Raw genomic sequence first — 18,624 nt, forward strand, 5'->3', positions numbered from 1 at the left:
GTGTTTTTCCTCGTTTAAGACTTGCTCTGATGATATGGATCAAAGCCTCTACTGTGGTGGATGTAATTACATACATCACAATATTAATATAGAGTTTGATGGAATAGATATTCTGGAAAATGAATTAAGAAATTGTTCATGGGTGAAATAATCAGCCATGAGTCTCTTGAGCATCTCAGTGTTGCATTGATCTTAAAAATGTTGTAATACAACTTGGCCTTATACACCATGAGTAGTTAAAGGGACAGACCAACATATGTTATGTATATTTTGTCTCACAGTATCAATCAATCAATCAATGTTTATTTATATAGCCCAATATCACAAATGTATCAGTATCAGCCATCTTTAGTAAAAGTAATAGTTAAGTATTTAATAAATACAACTGGGATGCTTTTTTTAAACGTCTAATAGCCAAATCAATGCATGAGGCAAATTACGGCAGCTGCAGATTGATTGAAAGTAAATAATAAATGTAAGTTGCAGCTACATCTAATGGCCACCATCTGCGTCTCTCATTCTGGGCACATTCATTTTATTCCACATTTTAGTTTGTAATCTGTTGTGGGCGCACAATGGGCGACAACTGCGGATGAGTCTCATTTTGTTATGCTGAACATAAAAGGACTTTAAGCATGGCTCCACTTTTCTCAAGAGGACTTCCTTCCTGGATGATGTGTAATATAGCTCTGCCTCTCCATCAGTAGTCAACACCACATCCTCTCTCTCTACTTTACTTGAGAAAGTGGAGTGGGTCAGATTTCACTGGAGCTTTGCCCTGCAGGCCATTGACAGCACATGCGTTCCTTTGCCTTCAGAGAGTCTTGATAAACAGTTGAAATCAGAAGCATTTCTTCACTCATCCCCGCCTGTAAAAGGCCAGCTGGGGACGTCTCCTATCATTCGCTGTCTCACGGGTGTCTTGAAGCCAATAGCCATAACCATTCAGTCCTACTGGGGGAGCTTTTGTATTTTCTTTAATGGAAAAGAGAAAAGAGCCACACATCCGATTAAATAAAAGATTATTATGCATGGACAAATAGAATATCTTTGTTTTTGTTTGTGTTGGCCAGTGAATGAAAAGGTAGTTTGAAGACATTATTGACTGTAGTTTTACTTTAAAAAAATGTTAACAGACCACTTGTATAAAAAAATTATCAAGAAAGTAGTTCACTAATGACATATATGTAAGATGCAGCCCCAGGATTAAATTGCTAAAACAGTCAACTCGATTGAACTCTCAAAATAATAATGAATAATATATTGGAAATATAAATCTGATGTTTTTACCCACAGAGGTAACAGGCCAGCTGAAAAATGAACCAACCAAATCTGCATGTGGCTCGTAGCTGGACTTACATTTGCTGCCAACTACAGAAAGTCTTTAACTTATTAGTGAACCAGAATCTGAGAGGATTTTGTTGACAACTCGCATTAGCCATCTTTAATTTTTTAGGGTTTCTTATGATCATGTTGTGAGGACAGGATTACCGCTCAGTTGTCATGGGGGGGATTTCATATATCTAAAAATAAGTCCCAGAAAAGTGAGGTTTAGGTCACTGAGAAGGAAATAATGAGATTGTTGCCTCCTGTGACACGATTTGATTTACCAAAATCCTTTTTCTAGGAGCACCTTGTCCTGTCCGGGTCACGTAGTCTATCCGTGTTGGGACTCAGCAGCACCTTGACATTTTGGGGCTTAATGGTAGCCTCTTTCCTGTTCTCTAATCCGTTCGGAAATAGATTCAACTCTCAAAAGAGATTTGACATCTCTGATGTAGACTGTGTCATCTACGCTAAAAAAAAATAGATATATTTTTCTTGAAGCCTTAAAATGATGCTTTGGCTGGCAAGAGTAAATAGAGGGCCAGACAGAGGTCACAATGTATTAAAGGAGAAGAAGTTGCCAAGGAGGGAGAAGGCAGGAAGTTATTGAGGGAGCAATCCTCTTGAAAGACAAAAACACATCCGACAGTGATGAGCCTCAGCTGTGGCGAAGTGGACCTACCAATTCTGCATCTTATTAGGTGCCATCTTCCATGCCAACACCACAACCCTCCATCTCATCATTCCACTTCTGTCACCTTCAGATTTGTCATCTACCTCTTTCACTACAGCAAGGACGACTACCTCTGAAGTGCAATTTCTCCATCAATTCTTCACAAATCTTATCCCACTCAGAGACAAACGTTGTGTGGATGGATATTTTAGACCGGAGGCTGGAGATGTAGTAATGCTCGACATGATTGACTCCTCCCAGGATAAGAGCGGAAAGACGGAAGGAAGAAGCTCTCGCGGATTGGCACACTGGAAAGGCCTGAGTGTTGGAAGATGGTGGAGCATGACATTTTGTTTTGATTTGTGTGGAAATGAATGCGCTAGATCTTTCTGTGTTGGCAAGTGGGGCCCCAATCGCACATTACTATACGACTCACATAATGGTTTCTCTTCTATCATCTCCTTGAGGTAAGGGGGTAACATGTAAATTAAGCAGCTGACTCATGCGTGCTGGCCGGAGATTTTTTCCTGTTGTTCGCACCAATACGCAATATTACAATTTCCATTTGGAGCAATAATTAAACCATAAAACCCTCTCATACCCACTGACTTGATGTGTTCCAGCAGTTCATTCCCCCAAGGCTTAAAATCTCTGAGCCCACAGAGATTAAAAATACTGACAGGCACACACTTTACTAAATGAGCCCGTGGCAGAAAAAGTCAAAATCATGTTTCTGAGCCCCCGAGAGTGTGAGTGTGTGTGGGCTAGCACGTGTCTGCATATGCATCTAAGCATGCATGCACATATTCATTTGCATATTTATTCATGCCCTTTGTGCACCGTTGAATTACTGCAAGCATTTGTAGGGCCATTCATGCTCTAGTGGCCCTCGAAGCTCAGAGTGTGTGAATATTTAAGATTCTCTCTCTCCGGTTGTTGTGGCAATGTGTGTGTGTGAAGTACATGTTCAAATAATTAAGCCCTGGGGAATGTCAACCAAAAGATGCTTTGGGATACGCACCCCTCAGGCAAAGAGGGAGCAAGGAGTATTAAAACGCTGCATTTAAAAAGGCATAATTGTGTGTGTTGAGTGCGCATACACTTCATGCATATGGCAAACTGTTGCGTGTACACCAGAGAATGTGCGATGCCATGTACATATGGATAAATATTCACAGCTACAACGTAAGGCAAGGCAAGTTTATTTATATAGCACCTTTCAACACAAGGCAATTCAAGGTCCTTTACAAAAATGAAAGACATTCAGACAAAGGCATTTAAAAACAGTAAAAGATAATAAAAGAAACATTAAAAGAAAAAATACATGAATAAAAAGTTACAGTGCAGTTTAAGATATGAATAGTTCACACAGAAGTTCCACTTTACTGATGAACACAACGGCTCAGTTTCAATTAAAAGCAGCGACAAAAAGATAAGTCTTCAGCCTGGATTTAAAAGTAGTACAACACACATGTGTATATATTATAGACTACTTCTGCTTCTGTTTGACAGCCTTCTCATTCAGCTCAGAGCACAGCTTCAACAGCAGTAGAGCTGTGTTGCCTAACAATCCCAATATAACTAAGACGTAAATCAAAATCACGCCTTAAACCACAGTCCAGAGTTATGACAAATGCCCTACTTAATATGCCACCTTGCTATCAATGCAAAGGATGACTACCTTAGTTTCTACTGCGTGAATAGACTATCATCATGTCACCAACTTGATGAAAGAGAATGTCTAGGATGTGACACATGTGGCGACACAGCAGAAACGTTAACTGTCCACACCTGAGGGAATCCTGGAGAGGCACACATCACTTTTAGAGTCGCACGCCTCGTCACAGTGATGTGAATCAGCAGTGGCAGCAGGGCTTCATATTCCACTCTAACTTTCCAGCTTTGAGACGTGTGTGAGGATGGTGCTCATGTGAAATGACACGTAGGCTTAAATGGAGCAGCAAACAACAACCCTCCTCATCACTGAGCCTTCGAATACAGACTGCCAAATATCATAAAACTAGCATTTGTCTGCAAATGGACTGAGACGGGAAAAAAAGGTTTCCATGACAAAATAAATCAATGTTAAATTGCTGTTTTGTTTTTCTCAGAGGTCGATCCAGGTTCTTTCAAACCTTGTTCAATAATGTGTCTGCATTTCTGTCTCCACTCTTGTCACCTCGTCTAATGGAGGTCTGAATTATTTGGACAGCCTTATTTTTAACTGAAGCTAATTACTTCACGTCAAGACGTGGTGTAACATGTTGTGCACCTGAAAATAAAAATGTCCACCAAACTGAATTTGTAGTTTGAATTTTGTTGTGTTGGCATTAAGTCTGGAACAATCTATGAGTTCTGCTTGCACTAAACAGAAAATAAATAGTCCGGAGTATATATTGTACCGTGTTCCACCAGGGAAAGCCTGAAGGAAACTCTGGCTGCTAATAAGGGGTATCGGAGAGATGAGTGGACCATGTTTGGGAACGAGGCTGAGAAGGTGGAGCTGGATGTGATCAGGAACCAGCGAGTGTTACGCAAACGCGTTGACACCATGGCACTTCGCAAGCAGGTAAAAGTCGGGGGTGTTGGTCTCAGGAATAACCTGTAACAAGGACTGCTTTGTACTTAGCTTTGTCAACACAATATTACCTATTCATCATGTTATTAAACCTGCTCAATTAATAAGCATTGTTTGGTTTCACTGCAGTGGAGAAGAGTATTAGCTGAGTTTATTAACATTGGTTCAGTCTGATTCTTAAGTCTGATTTGTCCCACGTGATCTAAAATGTGTTGTAAACTAATGAGGAAGAATACGCTTAAATGAACATGGTTCAGGTTTAATTTCCTATTACAAAAGAGGAATATGTATTTAGACTTTGCCTATGAACATACAAACAGTCTCCATTTCTTTAAGACAGGCTACAGAGTGGAGAGTGGTTGAATCTAGTAGTGACTTAGTTTATTCAACTTTGATGTATCACAGATAAACAATATAATATTTGGTTAGTGGTCGGTTGATAAAGATATGCAATTTTCACTTCAATAGTTGTTTTTTCTCCAGCTTCACATTATGCAAAAAGTTACTTTTTAGGTTAGTGTTTTTCTCAGTCCATTTTAATAAGTTGCTAGGCATTTTAATGCTGGCTTTGGAAAATAAAGTTTACTTTAGAGTAGCAGCACATTATGTTTCTCTCATCTGCAAAATATTCTATTTTTTTTTTTCTTTTTCTGAATATATCTGGGCTCCAGGCACAAAACAAGGCGTCTGCCCACTTGAGGTACCTGGAGCGTCTGAGTCAGAGGGCCCCAGACTTTGCGGTCCCCCTGAGGGCCCACACTGTGTGGGAGGGCATGACCGTTACCCTGTCCTGTATCGTCCAGGGCTGCCCGCCCCCAAAGGTCACCTGGTAAGAACTTCTGTCTCTGCTGCTGTACTAGACTATTATGTTGGCCTCTATTGGCCTATGGTGATTTCCTTTCCCAGCAGTTTATATTAAAGGCTACTGCTCGGGTCGTAATGCGAACTGGTGTCATTATAATTTAGTTTCACGCTTGGTTAGATACGGTTAGAGCAGAAGAAGTGACATGGCCGAAAGTAATAGCTTTCAGGGAACAACTATAAAAAATGTATAGGACTTCTTATTTTAACTCTGTATTAGATCACTAAATCAACTACAAAATAATTACAACTAATTCAATAGATAACCAGTAATTCCTCACTTCTTCATTGTAACCATTTGCTGTTGCTTGATATCATTGCAAATGTAATATATTTGGGTTTTTGACTATTGATGGAAAAGCTTAGGTTAAACACCTGCAAGTTATCAATATAAAGTGTAAAACTCAAAGTCTATGAGTTGCTTGCATAATTCAAAGTCATGACACTGCAATTCTGAACCCTGAATATCGCCCTCTGCATTAATATGAAATCACCAGTGTTAATTCAGGCAACGAGCCAAACTGACGAACTTGATACTCGAGCTGCTGTGAGACTAGTTGATGAATAGACTGAGCGTGCCTGCCAAGTATTCATGAATCTAAGCTGAGATGTAGATAACCTGAAGCTTGTGGGCTTAACCATCCCATATGGGACCTACCAAGCCCAATGAGCTGCAAAAGGCTGACCCACACAAGACAGAATTAGAGATCAAAGGGCCCCTCTGGCTGTTATAGGTTGCAGTTGAATAGTCCAAAAATCAGCTCCTAACGTCTATCCCGATAGACTATTCCTTGACCTCTGTGTGAAACGTATTATTGTATGAAAAGATCTTAAAATCAATACAAATGTATTTATTATAAACGTTAGTCCTTAACATCTATCACTGTGTATATCACCATTCAAACATCTTTTAAAAGTTGAACAAACCCCACACAGCTCAGTAAAGACTGAAATGTTGACTTTATTTGATAATTTCAGTAAAAACTAACGTTCATATTTCACTTTTTGATTATAATACTGATGAACGTTCAAAACAAAGCACTTTGGCAAGTTACCGTTTGAAAAAGCTTAATAAGCACCGTAACTTTCATGATATCATTTCTCGGTCATAATTGGTTGTATCCGTGAACGGCCGAATGTTGTGTGACGGCAAATGCTGCGGCTGCAAGGCATTGTGGGGCAGCATTTTCTCCTCTCCTTTCGAGGGAGGTCCAGGGAGGTCCAGTGGTTCCTAAGCTAAAGGAGGTTATAAAGGAAGTTTGAAACCTCCTTTCCTATCATCTAGAGAATTTGAACGGCACTTTTCATGGCTGCCACTGACGTACTTCCGGGTCATTTCACTCCGTTAGGAAGGTTCCTAAGCTAAATGGACTATTCGACTTCAGCCATAGACTCAGCAAACTCACATTTGATTAGTGAAAGATGTCCATAACTAATCATTTGGTAAGATCAGAAACTATCTTAACAAAGCCCATTGTTAACTAATCCTTTGATATTCAAAAATAATACACTCTCTTAGCTATTTCTAACTTCCTACCTCAGGTTTAAGGATGGTTGGCCACTGAGGATGTCTGACCAACCATGGAACTACAGTCTTCAGCAAAAATTTGGTGTAAACTCACTGGAGATCAGAAGGTAGGTCACTGCCTCAAATCGCTAATTAAGGATGAAAATGTCTGTGCAGAAAGCTGTAGAATGAGTATGAAGCATGGGTGAGTAAGACGAGGCATGTGTGGCTTGCGTGACCTCTCCAAATAATTAATTTAAGATTAAATTAATAATTCAAGAAACGTATGGGTAAGGTTAGGAAATGGTGGTGTTATGAGATAAAACGTGGCTGTCAAACTGAGAATTGAATGCTGGTGTAAGTCTGCTCCATAGCCTGATTTCAAAGAATGAAGATAGTCAATTAGTTTGCGATTTGGTCTTAAGGCACTGCATCCTTTTTTCTTTATGTTGTCTTTGCGGGATTCATTTAACCGCCATCACAACAGAGTTAAGTATGCCACAAGACAAGTGCAATACAAGCACAGATTTGTAACACCGCAGAAACACTTTTATTGCAGTTTTTGCTGTTACATAAATGTTTAAATCCTTAGGTGCTCTCCTGATGATGCTGGAAAGTATAAAGTGGTGGCCAAGAGTCCCCTGGGGGAAGCGATGACATTTGGAACACTTGTTGTGAACTGTGAGTAGTTTCAGATTTCGTATCAGCTCCACCCTGCTGGAAAACCCTTTTGACTGGTACAAAGATAGGGATACAAGAGTTATCCAGAGAAGCTATACAATGGTTATGGGTCACTGAAACACTGAGAGGGGATATCAGTTGAATAAATCATCAAAGAAGCTTCAAAATCAAAAGGCGCTTTCGCCAAGTACTTTTCCCAGGAATAATTCCCGGAACTTGTATTTCCTGGAACTATCTACAGTATTAAATCGCGTTCACATCTGAATTAGTCCCTGAGGGAGCTGCTGACGTTTCCGTTTCTTCTTCTTCTTGACGTCACCCCATTCAAAGTGAATGGGAAGCTTCAACGCACAAAGCGCCGACACCTCCTCATCACTCCACCGCTCCCATGTCTTATTTTTCATAAGTTAGTTTCTCTCTGTTGGTGCGCTGGGCTAATGTTAATGTTAATAATGCTAATGCGAGCAAATAAAATGGCAGCTTCACAAAAACTTTTCAGAGTTTTACAGGGCGTGGTTTGCAATTCGCCCAGCCAATCAGAAATTGGAACCTTTTTCTCCCCAGGAAAGTCCGTGCTCTCTAGCAGGGACTAAAAAGGGGTGAAAAGGTTCGCAAAAAAAAGTTCTAGTTCCAGATCTTTTTGGTGTGAATGCAAAATCCCAGGAACTATCGGAACTATTCCTGGGAAACGTACTCCGGTGTGAAAGCGCCTATTATAGCTCCCAAGGGAATTAATACAGCAGAATTACACAATGAAGGTGTTCAATACTTGGTGCATACACACACACCATTGCCTGAAAAACATGCACTAGTCAGTATAAGTAACTTTAACAAAGATAAATAAAATTATAAGCAACCCAATAGTGTCTTTGTTGTATAGGCATGATAAACAATCATGCATAATACAGAAAACACACAATTATTGCATTTACAATATTGTTTTTCTATTCATTAAATTGTTACCTAATCAGATAAAATGTTGATGGAAAAAAACTGGATTAAATAAACAACTCTACAACTGTAGAATGCTATGTAACTTTTGGGCTGACTATCAGTCTTATTCTATAAATAAATAATGGTCATTGTTTAAGAACAAAATAACATGAATAACATAATATAGTGCAACTTGCATGGAAGTATAGATCTATAAATAATAATATCCTATCCACAAATATCAAACCAAACATATTTCAAACATGTTGTACTGTAGTTGATGTCACTGTCACAAACTATATGTTACACAACCTTATTATTGCATTAAATATGATTTAAACAAACAGTGACAGGATAAAAGCAGGTCCACAAGGTTTACAGAAAAGCTTAGAGACTGTTGAACATGAAGGAATAACCAAGCAGCAAGATGATCAAGAGCTCTCACCAAGCTACAAACCAAATGACGGAACACAGCCCAGCAGCAACACAGATCTCTGAGATCTGTGTTGCTGTGAGCGTCTGTGAGAGCCAGAGGACGTGTGTTTGCTCTGAGCTCTCTGAGAGCAAAACACACGTCCTCTCACAGTGGAGCTGCTCACTCTGTCATCCAAAATGCAACACCACTGAGGATAACATGCTGACCGAAATCAGAGGGATTCAGCTTCCTCTGCGCAATGTTACAACCAATGCCAGTTTTAATAAATAAATGAAAACAGCTCACTCACCATTAGTTGAAGTCAGCCAGTGTTGGAGTTGAAGCGTCTCAGGATGTCAGGAGTTCTCTGATCTTGCAGGTAAGGTCTCTCACAGGCCATCAGCTGTTTCTGACGCTCCTGGATGTTGTATCAAAACTGCAGAAACAAATGCAGAATGTGTCTTGAAAGTGGGTTTTATTCCATCCAGACATTGTCCAATACTTCAAGTGAGCTGCTTAAAAGTTCTGAATAAACCGATGGATGCTGTAAGTATAACATATCCATGCTGCAGTCTGGGGGGGGCTATGGAAAGGTAGCAGCACCTGTCCGACATCAACTTCAGTAGCCGCTGATGCGTTAGCTTCATCGGGCAGCATGTCCACTGATTCCATTAATTAGCACTCCACTTGGGCCTGAATGTTCCCATATTTGCGTCAACTTCTGTAAGTGTAGACTTTGACCTTCGAGAAGAAAGGCAGCGATATTAGTATCAGATTTTGGAAGTTAGCTAGCTAACATGTTTTAATTAGCCGCTTAGTAAACTAGCTTAGCATTAGCATCACGCTTGTGTTCCGAAGCCACGCCCCCTAGTTTGGCAGGTGGTTAAGCTGTTGCTAAGCAACTAAACGCAACCTTCCGTTTTTAAAGATGGCGGACGATCTTAATGTTTTGAAGGGGCTAATACATCCATGGCTATGAGGCTAAATGATACTAGTACAAATGAAGGGGAACAAATTAAGTAGCCTAATGGATTTATGATGATGATCAAGTTTAAACCTTTTCTGGTAAAAGACAAAAATAAGGAGAATCCGACAAACATTACATGAGGAGAGTAACATGGATTACAATCATCATGAGACAATGTCAAAGACCCCTTAATATAAGCCTACAAGTCTACTACAACTGATCTGAAATTAACCTCCATTATTGATTCTAATGCTTTAGTCTAAACTTCGTTGAGCACTGTTTCTCTGATTTGATGGTAACAATTCTTATTCAATGTTTAGGACTTGGTTGTGGTCTCAATCTGTGAGAATATTTTCATTTGTGGTAGAAGGCTATGTCATGTAGAAGGCTACTATAACACAAGAAAGGAATGTTACGTGTTTCCTTCTGCAGACATATTGAATATAGTCTTTTCAAGATAGCAGATGGCCTATCGTTACACCAAAGTAGTTGTATAAAATACCTGCTTGATTTGTATATTATGGATAACAATACAAGCTTTATGTGGGTCAGATAGTGATGACAATAGCATTTCTATGTGATGCAATGCATTACTGTACTTACACACCAGATGCCTTATATTTAATTATACTGCCTATAATAAGTGATAATGAAAGGAGATGTGTCAGAATCTGTCTCTTTCTTCTCCTCAGCTAAACAGTTTACAAATTCTGATATGGTAACAAAATGTGCACGTCTCTTCATTGTGATTTGTGCAAACATAAAATGGTGTTATTGGATTAGCCTTCAACAACTGCAGCTCCTGAGGCATTGACTGCATGCCAAGGCCTCATTATAAAGCCCATCAGATCAATTGGAAAAATATATTAATATTGTAAGTATATATTCGGTCGATATATAACAAGAAACGGACACGTTTATTTTTATATTGTACAATATACTGCTCACAGCTTGGCAACATCTCTCTAACCTCATAATCAAAGGTTATTATCAGGAGTGTTTGATGCTATTGGTTTAAGTTTGAAATGTGAAACAGCTGATATTTTGTTATTAGATTTTTAATATTTCAAATTGCATTATTATATTGTTTCAGCCTTGGAAAACCAACATTTGTCAGGCTATAATATTAGCATTTCAATTTTTTTACTTTATTTTGCAAGGGTGCAGACATTAATTTCATTTATGCCCTCGGGGTGCAGACACCGCCAGGGCCACATTTTAACCACATATCCATATCTCCAGCCTCCTAATACATTCAATCTAGTCATTGCTCAAGTCAGATTTTCTTTTTCTTTTTTTGGGGGGGGGGAGTTCAAAGGGAATAACTTTTAATTCGAATACTATTTTCACTTTTAACCCATCCTCATTACTCTTGTTTTTCTATATGCATTTCATATTCAGTTGAAAATCAACACCAGACCATAATGATGAGAAAAACAGATATCATTGCACAACTCTTGCATTATGAATTATAATGAGGACAGTGGGTGTAGTGGTGACATACTATATAGGAAAACATCTACATCATTAGAGTTTGGAAATATACACAATAATGAATTTTCCTCATACCTTTTTAAATGACCCAACCTGTCTTAAAAGGGTTCAGCGCCTGGCATGCAGTGAAGTTCCCTAATGTTGTAGATCAATTAGATTGTGAAAGCTTTAATGATGCTCTTCATATCTTCTCCTTGTCATCTATATTTAACTTTCTTACTTCAGGTTGTTAAAAATAGGTTAAAGGGAATATTCGATGTGACTTGCATGAATGTGCAATTGCCAGGTTAGATTTGTCATGCTGTGTCTCCCTCTTTCACTTTACAACGTCTTTGTTTCTGTCACAATCTCTGACCCTGGCTGCCGTTCTCCAACCCGTCCTGCTCTGCCGCTCTGCCGACCTGCGATTCAGCATATCAAGGAGCAGTGGCTGGTTCAGAGAGTTCCAAGACCCGCAGTAAGTTTCAAGCCAGGGCCTAATAAAAAGTGTCCCCTTTCATTTTCTCTGCCACCCTTTGAAGTTGTTCCCTCCACAAGAAACGAGGATGGGTGGGTGGGAGGGTGCTGGGTGAGCTTTGAAGACTGTGACAAGACACTCTGCTCTGCTGTCCGTGCTGCACCTCATAAAGAAAGATATGGATGCTTTGAAATGGAGCAGCGAGTTGACTGTTTGTTTGTTGTGGGAGTTTTTGTTTTGATGTGTGTGTATGAAAGAAAGTATAGTTGCGGAAAAAGTTGCTTCCAATTGAACACAAATTACATTCATGTATATTTCATGTCAGGGACAGCAGGGGATTTATTATGTTTTGCTCCAAGCTGTGGAGCATCTTATATTCGGCCTAGATTAGTCTCCACCATGTAATGTCATAACATTTTCAGCCACATATGCTCGGATCAGGCTAGCTGCTCCTGACTGCTCATTTTGTCATTCGGCCTAAAATAAAGAGTTTATTACCAGAAAAACAAAAGCATTGGTCACTTGTTCCCAAGCCTAAATAAACTCTCTTCCTATAAAGGACCTCTTGTGGCAATGTGAGTTATGACTGTTTTCTATCAGATGAAAAAGTAGAAAAGCATGATAATATTTTGTGAAATCTCTTAGGGAGGAAGTCAAGGTCAATTCATTGGTGACCATGATGTCTTTAACTAAGTCATTCTTCTTTTCACAGTGATTACAATAATATCCTTCTCTTAAAAAGTTAGTTTCAACCCGAATTACCATATTTACATGACCGTAATAAAACGATTGATAGAAGTCGACTATAGTCCATTTTACTTTAAAATTATTTAAAGAAGTGATAAAACTGCCAAAGTAAAGTCTATCTTACCAGGATAAATGCATTCAAAGATCATTATTCCTTATCCAGGGATGTTCCTATATTGCTAGAGTTCTTGTGAAGATGAAGTAAAATGTACAGGAGGGCTATTGATTGAAATACATTCTCCACGCCCAAGAATGAAGTGGCAATCACTGTTGAAGCTTCATCAGCATGTGATGGCCTCCTTGCTGCGTGAATGTGCTGAAAGATTGCATTCTGCCATTTTGATGCAACTGATACTTGATTATCTCATATGGAGCAGATCATATTTTCCTACATCAATCACTCAATAAACAAAAGCGCCACTGTGGTGAATTTATCATTATCACCATTGTGATGAAGGAAAGTTTGAATGATGGGAAACAAAGAAGCAAGCAGTGCCTTTTTGATGAAGCTACGCACATCCCTGTGGTAGCCTTCTAAGCAGAACAAGATCATTATAAGAAACCTGTCTCTCAGATGTATCCCTGACAATGAAACAAGACCTCATGGCACACCTTTCGCTCACTTCCAGATTGTATTGCTTCAGTGCTTTGACAAGTGATAGGAGAATGGCAGCTGAAGGAATAACTTGTCGGGAATTGTTCTCTTTCAGAAAAAAAAAGTCTCAGCTTCTTTTTCTGCTGTCTTCTTCCAGGGGATGGATCCCTGGCTGTCCTTGGTTTCTTTGCACTTAAATAAAGCTGTGGGTCTTTGACTTTTATGGCTGTGCAAGTCAGCATCAGATGGTCTTTTTAGTTCATCAAGACCTTCTTTGTTCAGTTCTCTCAATGCCCCTATAGTGAGAGAAAAGTAGGAAGGAGGAACTTGCAGAGTGAAGGAAAAACTGCATAAACTGGTATATGTAATAGAGCTTTTTTGACAGAGCTTTGGAGATGATGGAATGAGCTCTCATTTCTTATCTTCAGGATTCAGCAGTCTTACTGCCTGCCACGTACCTGCTGCACATCCTCTACTTCCTGACACCTCCACTCTTTATCCGTCAATTTTCTTTCCTTTGTAGTGTCCCTAAGGAAGTCTGAGCATCAACACAAAATGATTACTGTGTGGAATATATGTTTTTTTTTGCTGCAATAAGGCTTTATCTCGAGTGGGCCCACTTTTTTTTCGATATCAATATTTATCTCTGCCAAACACCAGTGAGGAAAGCGAGTGTGTGTATAATGATGAAAAGTGCTTCTCTCCTTATCATTTTTCTTTCATAGCCCTCATTTTTACTCTTCTTCTATCTTACTGATTTGTCTGCCAGTTTTACAGCTTTTCACCTCTCTTCCACCCCTATATAATAGTGAAATATGAGAATGCAGCCCAGTTTGGCAGCACCTTCCCCCCAACATGGGTGAGAGAGGCTGAGAGCTTCACACTGCAATGCACCTTCACCTCGGCTCTGCTGCCCTCCCTGCAGGATGCCACATGGTTTAGAGATGGTGAGTATAAAGATGAACCAGATGTTGGACTATATAAATGCATGCTTAAGGTCTTCAGTTAATTGTTTGTCATTTCTTAGGCATACAGCTGCATCCGTCGAACACTGTAGACATTAAAACAGCTGATGGCAACGCCTCCATCACTTTTAAGGCTGCCCACAAGGAACTTGAAGGTGTTTACACCATCCAACTGAGGACCTGTGATGAAGTCCAGGAACACAGTGCTTTCGTCTATATCGAAGGTGAGGTCCAGCTTTATATAGTAACTGCTTTTTCTTTGGTCCTTTAATAATAATGTAGCTTTGGTGTCAGGTAGTAATGTTACTGCGTTTGACAATAAAGGGGTAAGGATCGTGACAGTAAAGGCGCAACCTTGAATCCCCGGAAAATAAAATAAAAAACTCTACACAATCTCTCTGAATAGCTTTTTCCAGCTATCATGAAAACTGTGACATGGCTAAAAGTCATGGAGAAGGCCAGTAAGTTAAAGTAGAACTGGTTCGGTCAACATTAAAGAACATTTTTTCAACATTTAGGGAAATATGCTTATCCTCTTTCTGGAAAAGAGTTGAATAAGAAGACCAATACTCTCAATACTTTGACGTAGCTTTGCACCAAGACTGGAAACAATGGGAAAAAGATAGCGCTCTGTAAAATGTGTATGTCTCCCAGCATTTTTAAAGGTAATTTAATAGCGTTATGATAAACAATGTTATATCTGACATGTTGTTGATTGTTGATTTAGAAATATATGCTGAAAACAAAGTGTACAACACACACATTGGGTTGAGTTGTCACAGACAGCCCAACAAGTTAAACAACTCCTTTTTAAGATGTTTTTTATATATATTTGCTCTGGGCAGGCTTGTAAATCTCTGTCACACCAGATTACATCAGAAACCATTCATACGCTAAATGGTGTTTCTAAACAGCCTGCAAAGCTGCTTTTCAAATGGTCTCATTCTGAAAAAGCTGACGGAAGCTTTTGAGTGGCCTCCAGACCCTTGCTTACAAAAATAACTGTTTTTGTAGGATCATTTGTTGTCCCAAGCTGGATGAATTGTGTTTTGACTGAAACCAACTCAAAACACCATTTGTACTAAACAGAAATTGGTGCTACTTTCATTTCCTTTCATAAAATGTTCATAGGGGGGAAATTGCTCAATCAATCAAGCTGTTCCTCTGAAATGCTTTAACTTTGTTCAATGAAACTATATATTCTTCACAGACTGCTATTTTCTCTCCAACATTGTTTCCTGCATGCAAACGACCCCCACTTGACTCATCAAACATTTGAAATGTGTCTGGGCAGCTCTGCAAGGCGGCTTGGCATCTTTCAATATAATTCCAGTGCTTACTCTTGTATGTATTGCACCTTAACCACCGCAGTCAGAGTATAATGTGCACTGAATTATTCATGAACTTGTTTAACTCAGTACTCAAAGATTAGCATATTGTCGTCCAAACATACAGATGTATGCAAACACTTTAATGCAAAGTGAATATTCCTCCAAAGCAAAATGGTCTATCCCTCTCTTCAGGATGTTTTTTACCAGAGCTAGGGTTACTAATGAGGGAATCAGCGATCTCTCCTGCTTGTGGGTTTTCTCCTTCATTCATCTGTCATATTTGCATTACAAAAAGGGCAGTACAGGAGAGAATCAACAAATGAGAGATAAAGAGGAAAGGAGGGCAATGCAAATTTAAAACAAGAAATAGATGTGCTTGATGTTGTCTTTAGTCTTTTGTTAAAAAAAGAGCTTTGCAGCCTCAAGGACAGGTTTCTTCAATCCGCTTAGCAGAATTTCCTCATTTATTTGTCTGCCTTCTCTCCGTCTCTTCACATCCGCTGGTTGTGATTGACTAGAATATATTGAGTAACGTATGTTAATATACATCCTACGGCCTTAGCCATCACTTCTCAAATAATGTATGGAAGCCATGAGCTAGAATACCTTATATATAAATATTTCTAAAATAACATTTTCCTCTCATTATCTGCTGTTGTTGTTGCATCTTCTGCTTCCATTTTCCCTTCAAGATTCTCATTACTCTTTGCCAAACTTTTCTCTTTGTCCCCTTGGTCTCATTCATCTTCTTTCCGCAATATATCTACAGTCTCTTCCTCAGTTTTTCTCCTCTTACCGTCTGTCCTCCTCGTGCAGATGCATCAGCGGCGGTGCAGGGAGGCCCCGCCTCTCCTCTGGCCGTCCAGGTATCTGACGTCAACAAGGACTACGTCTTCCTGACCTGGCAGCCCCCCAGTGCTGATGGTGCCTCACCTGTGGAGGGTTACTATGTGGAGAGGTGAGGATGGACTGGAAACTCTGAATTTGTCTGGGAACGTTTTTAGCACTTCAATCTGATTATCGAGCTAGTTGTGAAGTTATCAAATTACGTATGTTATTCACCTTTTGTGATCTCCAAGGGTGAATACTGACTTTAAATCTGAACCACTTACAGCTCCTGTAACATTTGGAGAATGACAAGGGTTTGGATCAGCAGAGACATTGAAAAAAAGGAGAGTTGAAAATATAATAATCATCATTAGCAACTCATGATAAGTTTAAACGCAAAGATATTTATTATGCTTGCACAAGACAAAACAGGAGGAAAATTGGATTGAGGTATTAGTCTCTATTCAATTTATTTAGCTGGTGGATGGATGTATTGGTGCCTCGTTAGAAACAAAGAGGCCCTTTGGTAAATTGAGAGAATAGATGAAAAGTTTTCCCACTGGATTTGATTTTCCATTCCCATCTTTTGGATTGAACACACATTGGTTTCTTTCTCCATTAAGAAAGTCTTATTTTAGATTGAATCCGCCATTTCCTGTATTGCAAGTCAACAATTCGATTTACAGTAACACTATCTTTGCTTTGCGTGCTGCCGGTAAGGAAATTAGAGAGGGGCAGATGAAGATGGCGGAAGTGGAGCCGGTTTGTATTTGTTTGGCACAGTTCACATGAGATGGATGGTGTACACAGTAATTATCTGCCTTCGACACTATGTCAACAGCAGAGTCAAAGACTCCTGCAGGAGAACAGATGCTGCACTTATCACCAACACCAATCAATCAGGATAGTCCTGTACACGCCTGTACTGATGCGTGTGTAAGTGTGTGTCTTTGAGTGTGTCTGTTTGTTGATGAAGAGATGAAAAGCACTTTTTCAGTATAAAAAATACAAATCTTGAATGGTAATGGTAATTTTTGGTTTTTGGTTGAGCCGAGGAAAAGGTAAGATACCTCCCAGTTCCCTAGCAACCACCCTATGGTTATATAGAGAACTGCACTATTTGTAAGTCTTTGTTTATTGCAAGTGGCCACAATTTGTCGTTGGCTCTGGATCTGAGCCCTTATTTTAAATCATTTTTATTTTGCTTTGAGGACCATTCTTTTTCAAGTGATGTTCTTTGGTCACAACGAGGGTCTAAGTGAGAAGGTTCTGACTCAGATATGTTGTTGTTGTTGTTGCAAAATATAATTGTCTTCATAATTGTTTTTATAATGTTACACCTTTCAGACTGCACCCAAAGTTGTTCATACATTTTGTTATTTGTTTAGCTCTCACTCAAATGTCTTTCTTACTATCTTTTCCTCTCCCTTACGTCTTTCAGATGTGTTGTCGGGGAAGGGGAGTGGGTGCGCTGCAATGTAAATATTCAGAAAATGTGCTACTACCCTGTGTCCGGGCTAAAGGAGGGAACTCTGTACCAGTTCAGAGTTCGTGCTGTGAACCAGGCTGGAGAAGGACGCCCCTCGAAGGCCACCGAGCCCGTCCTCACTGCAGACCCACTGCAACACACCAGGACCACAGGTAACACACTGACGGACAAATTGACAAATCTACAAAAAGACATCACAGCTCTAGAAAAACCAAGCAGTGAAAAACACAGCTTCATTTGTCGAAGTTGAACACACCAACCACAGGATTTTGTGATTGTAAATATGGGATTTGAGCATCCATCTAAAAACTGAACCACTCTCAAGTCAATATGCTGATCAGGAAATCTCCACAAATGTATTCAACAGCATCTAGTAGCCACGTACGCTTTTCAATCAGAAGAGCTATTAAAAACAGAATCGTGCTTATCCTGTGACCTACACTGTGTACTTTAAAAGTCACAAGGAAAAAGTGAGTGAAATAAACAGAGGAAATATCCCAACTGTAACATGACATTAAAAGGCACCTCTTTTTTGCCTCATTTCTACCTGTTCATATTCACATGCAATTCTAGGCAGTCTATTTTTATTAATTCTCATACTCAATGATTTATTCGTGGCACATCTGAGAAGATGAATGAACATGTGGTGCAGTAAAAGTGCAGCGTGGACTGCACCACATGCTGTTAATCCCCACGATTTGATTCTACACATGGGTCCATGAAGCGCTGATGATGCAGAATAACAATTGCCAAAACTCTCCAATCAATGAGTTACCT

At 39.5% G+C, this 18,624-nt stretch overlaps 1 protein-coding gene and 1 long non-coding RNA gene across 2 annotated transcripts in view; one reads left to right on the forward strand and one right to left on the reverse strand.

The window, feature by feature from the left end:
- The window catches only part of myom3 (myomesin 3), a 70,717-nt gene that overhangs the window by 12,412 nt on the left and 39,681 nt on the right, over positions 1 to 18,624 (forward strand). Inside the window, exons 4-12 of the mRNA XM_034103372.1 lie at positions 4,415 to 4,568; positions 5,249 to 5,406; positions 6,981 to 7,073; positions 7,538 to 7,626; positions 11,848 to 11,892; positions 14,044 to 14,181; positions 14,262 to 14,423; positions 16,347 to 16,488; positions 17,800 to 17,999. Coding sequence (XP_033959263.1) covers positions 4,415 to 4,568; positions 5,249 to 5,406; positions 6,981 to 7,073; positions 7,538 to 7,626; positions 11,848 to 11,892; positions 14,044 to 14,181; positions 14,262 to 14,423; positions 16,347 to 16,488; positions 17,800 to 17,999 — 1,181 coding nt within the window. The remainder of the gene's footprint in view (positions 1 to 4,414; positions 4,569 to 5,248; positions 5,407 to 6,980; positions 7,074 to 7,537; positions 7,627 to 11,847; positions 11,893 to 14,043; positions 14,182 to 14,261; positions 14,424 to 16,346; positions 16,489 to 17,799; positions 18,000 to 18,624) is intronic.
- On the reverse strand, positions 7,600 to 9,832 carry LOC117461483 (uncharacterized). The gene is made up of 3 exons (XR_004553702.1): positions 9,578 to 9,832; positions 9,285 to 9,410; positions 7,600 to 7,679 (listed from the first exon to the last, which is right to left on the reverse strand). It is a non-coding gene; the product is annotated as an uncharacterized lncRNA (long non-coding RNA).

This window comes from Pseudochaenichthys georgianus, chromosome 16, assembly GCF_902827115.2.
Source record: "Pseudochaenichthys georgianus chromosome 16, fPseGeo1.2, whole genome shotgun sequence".
Lineage (NCBI taxonomy): Eukaryota > Metazoa > Chordata > Actinopteri > Perciformes > Channichthyidae > Pseudochaenichthys > Pseudochaenichthys georgianus.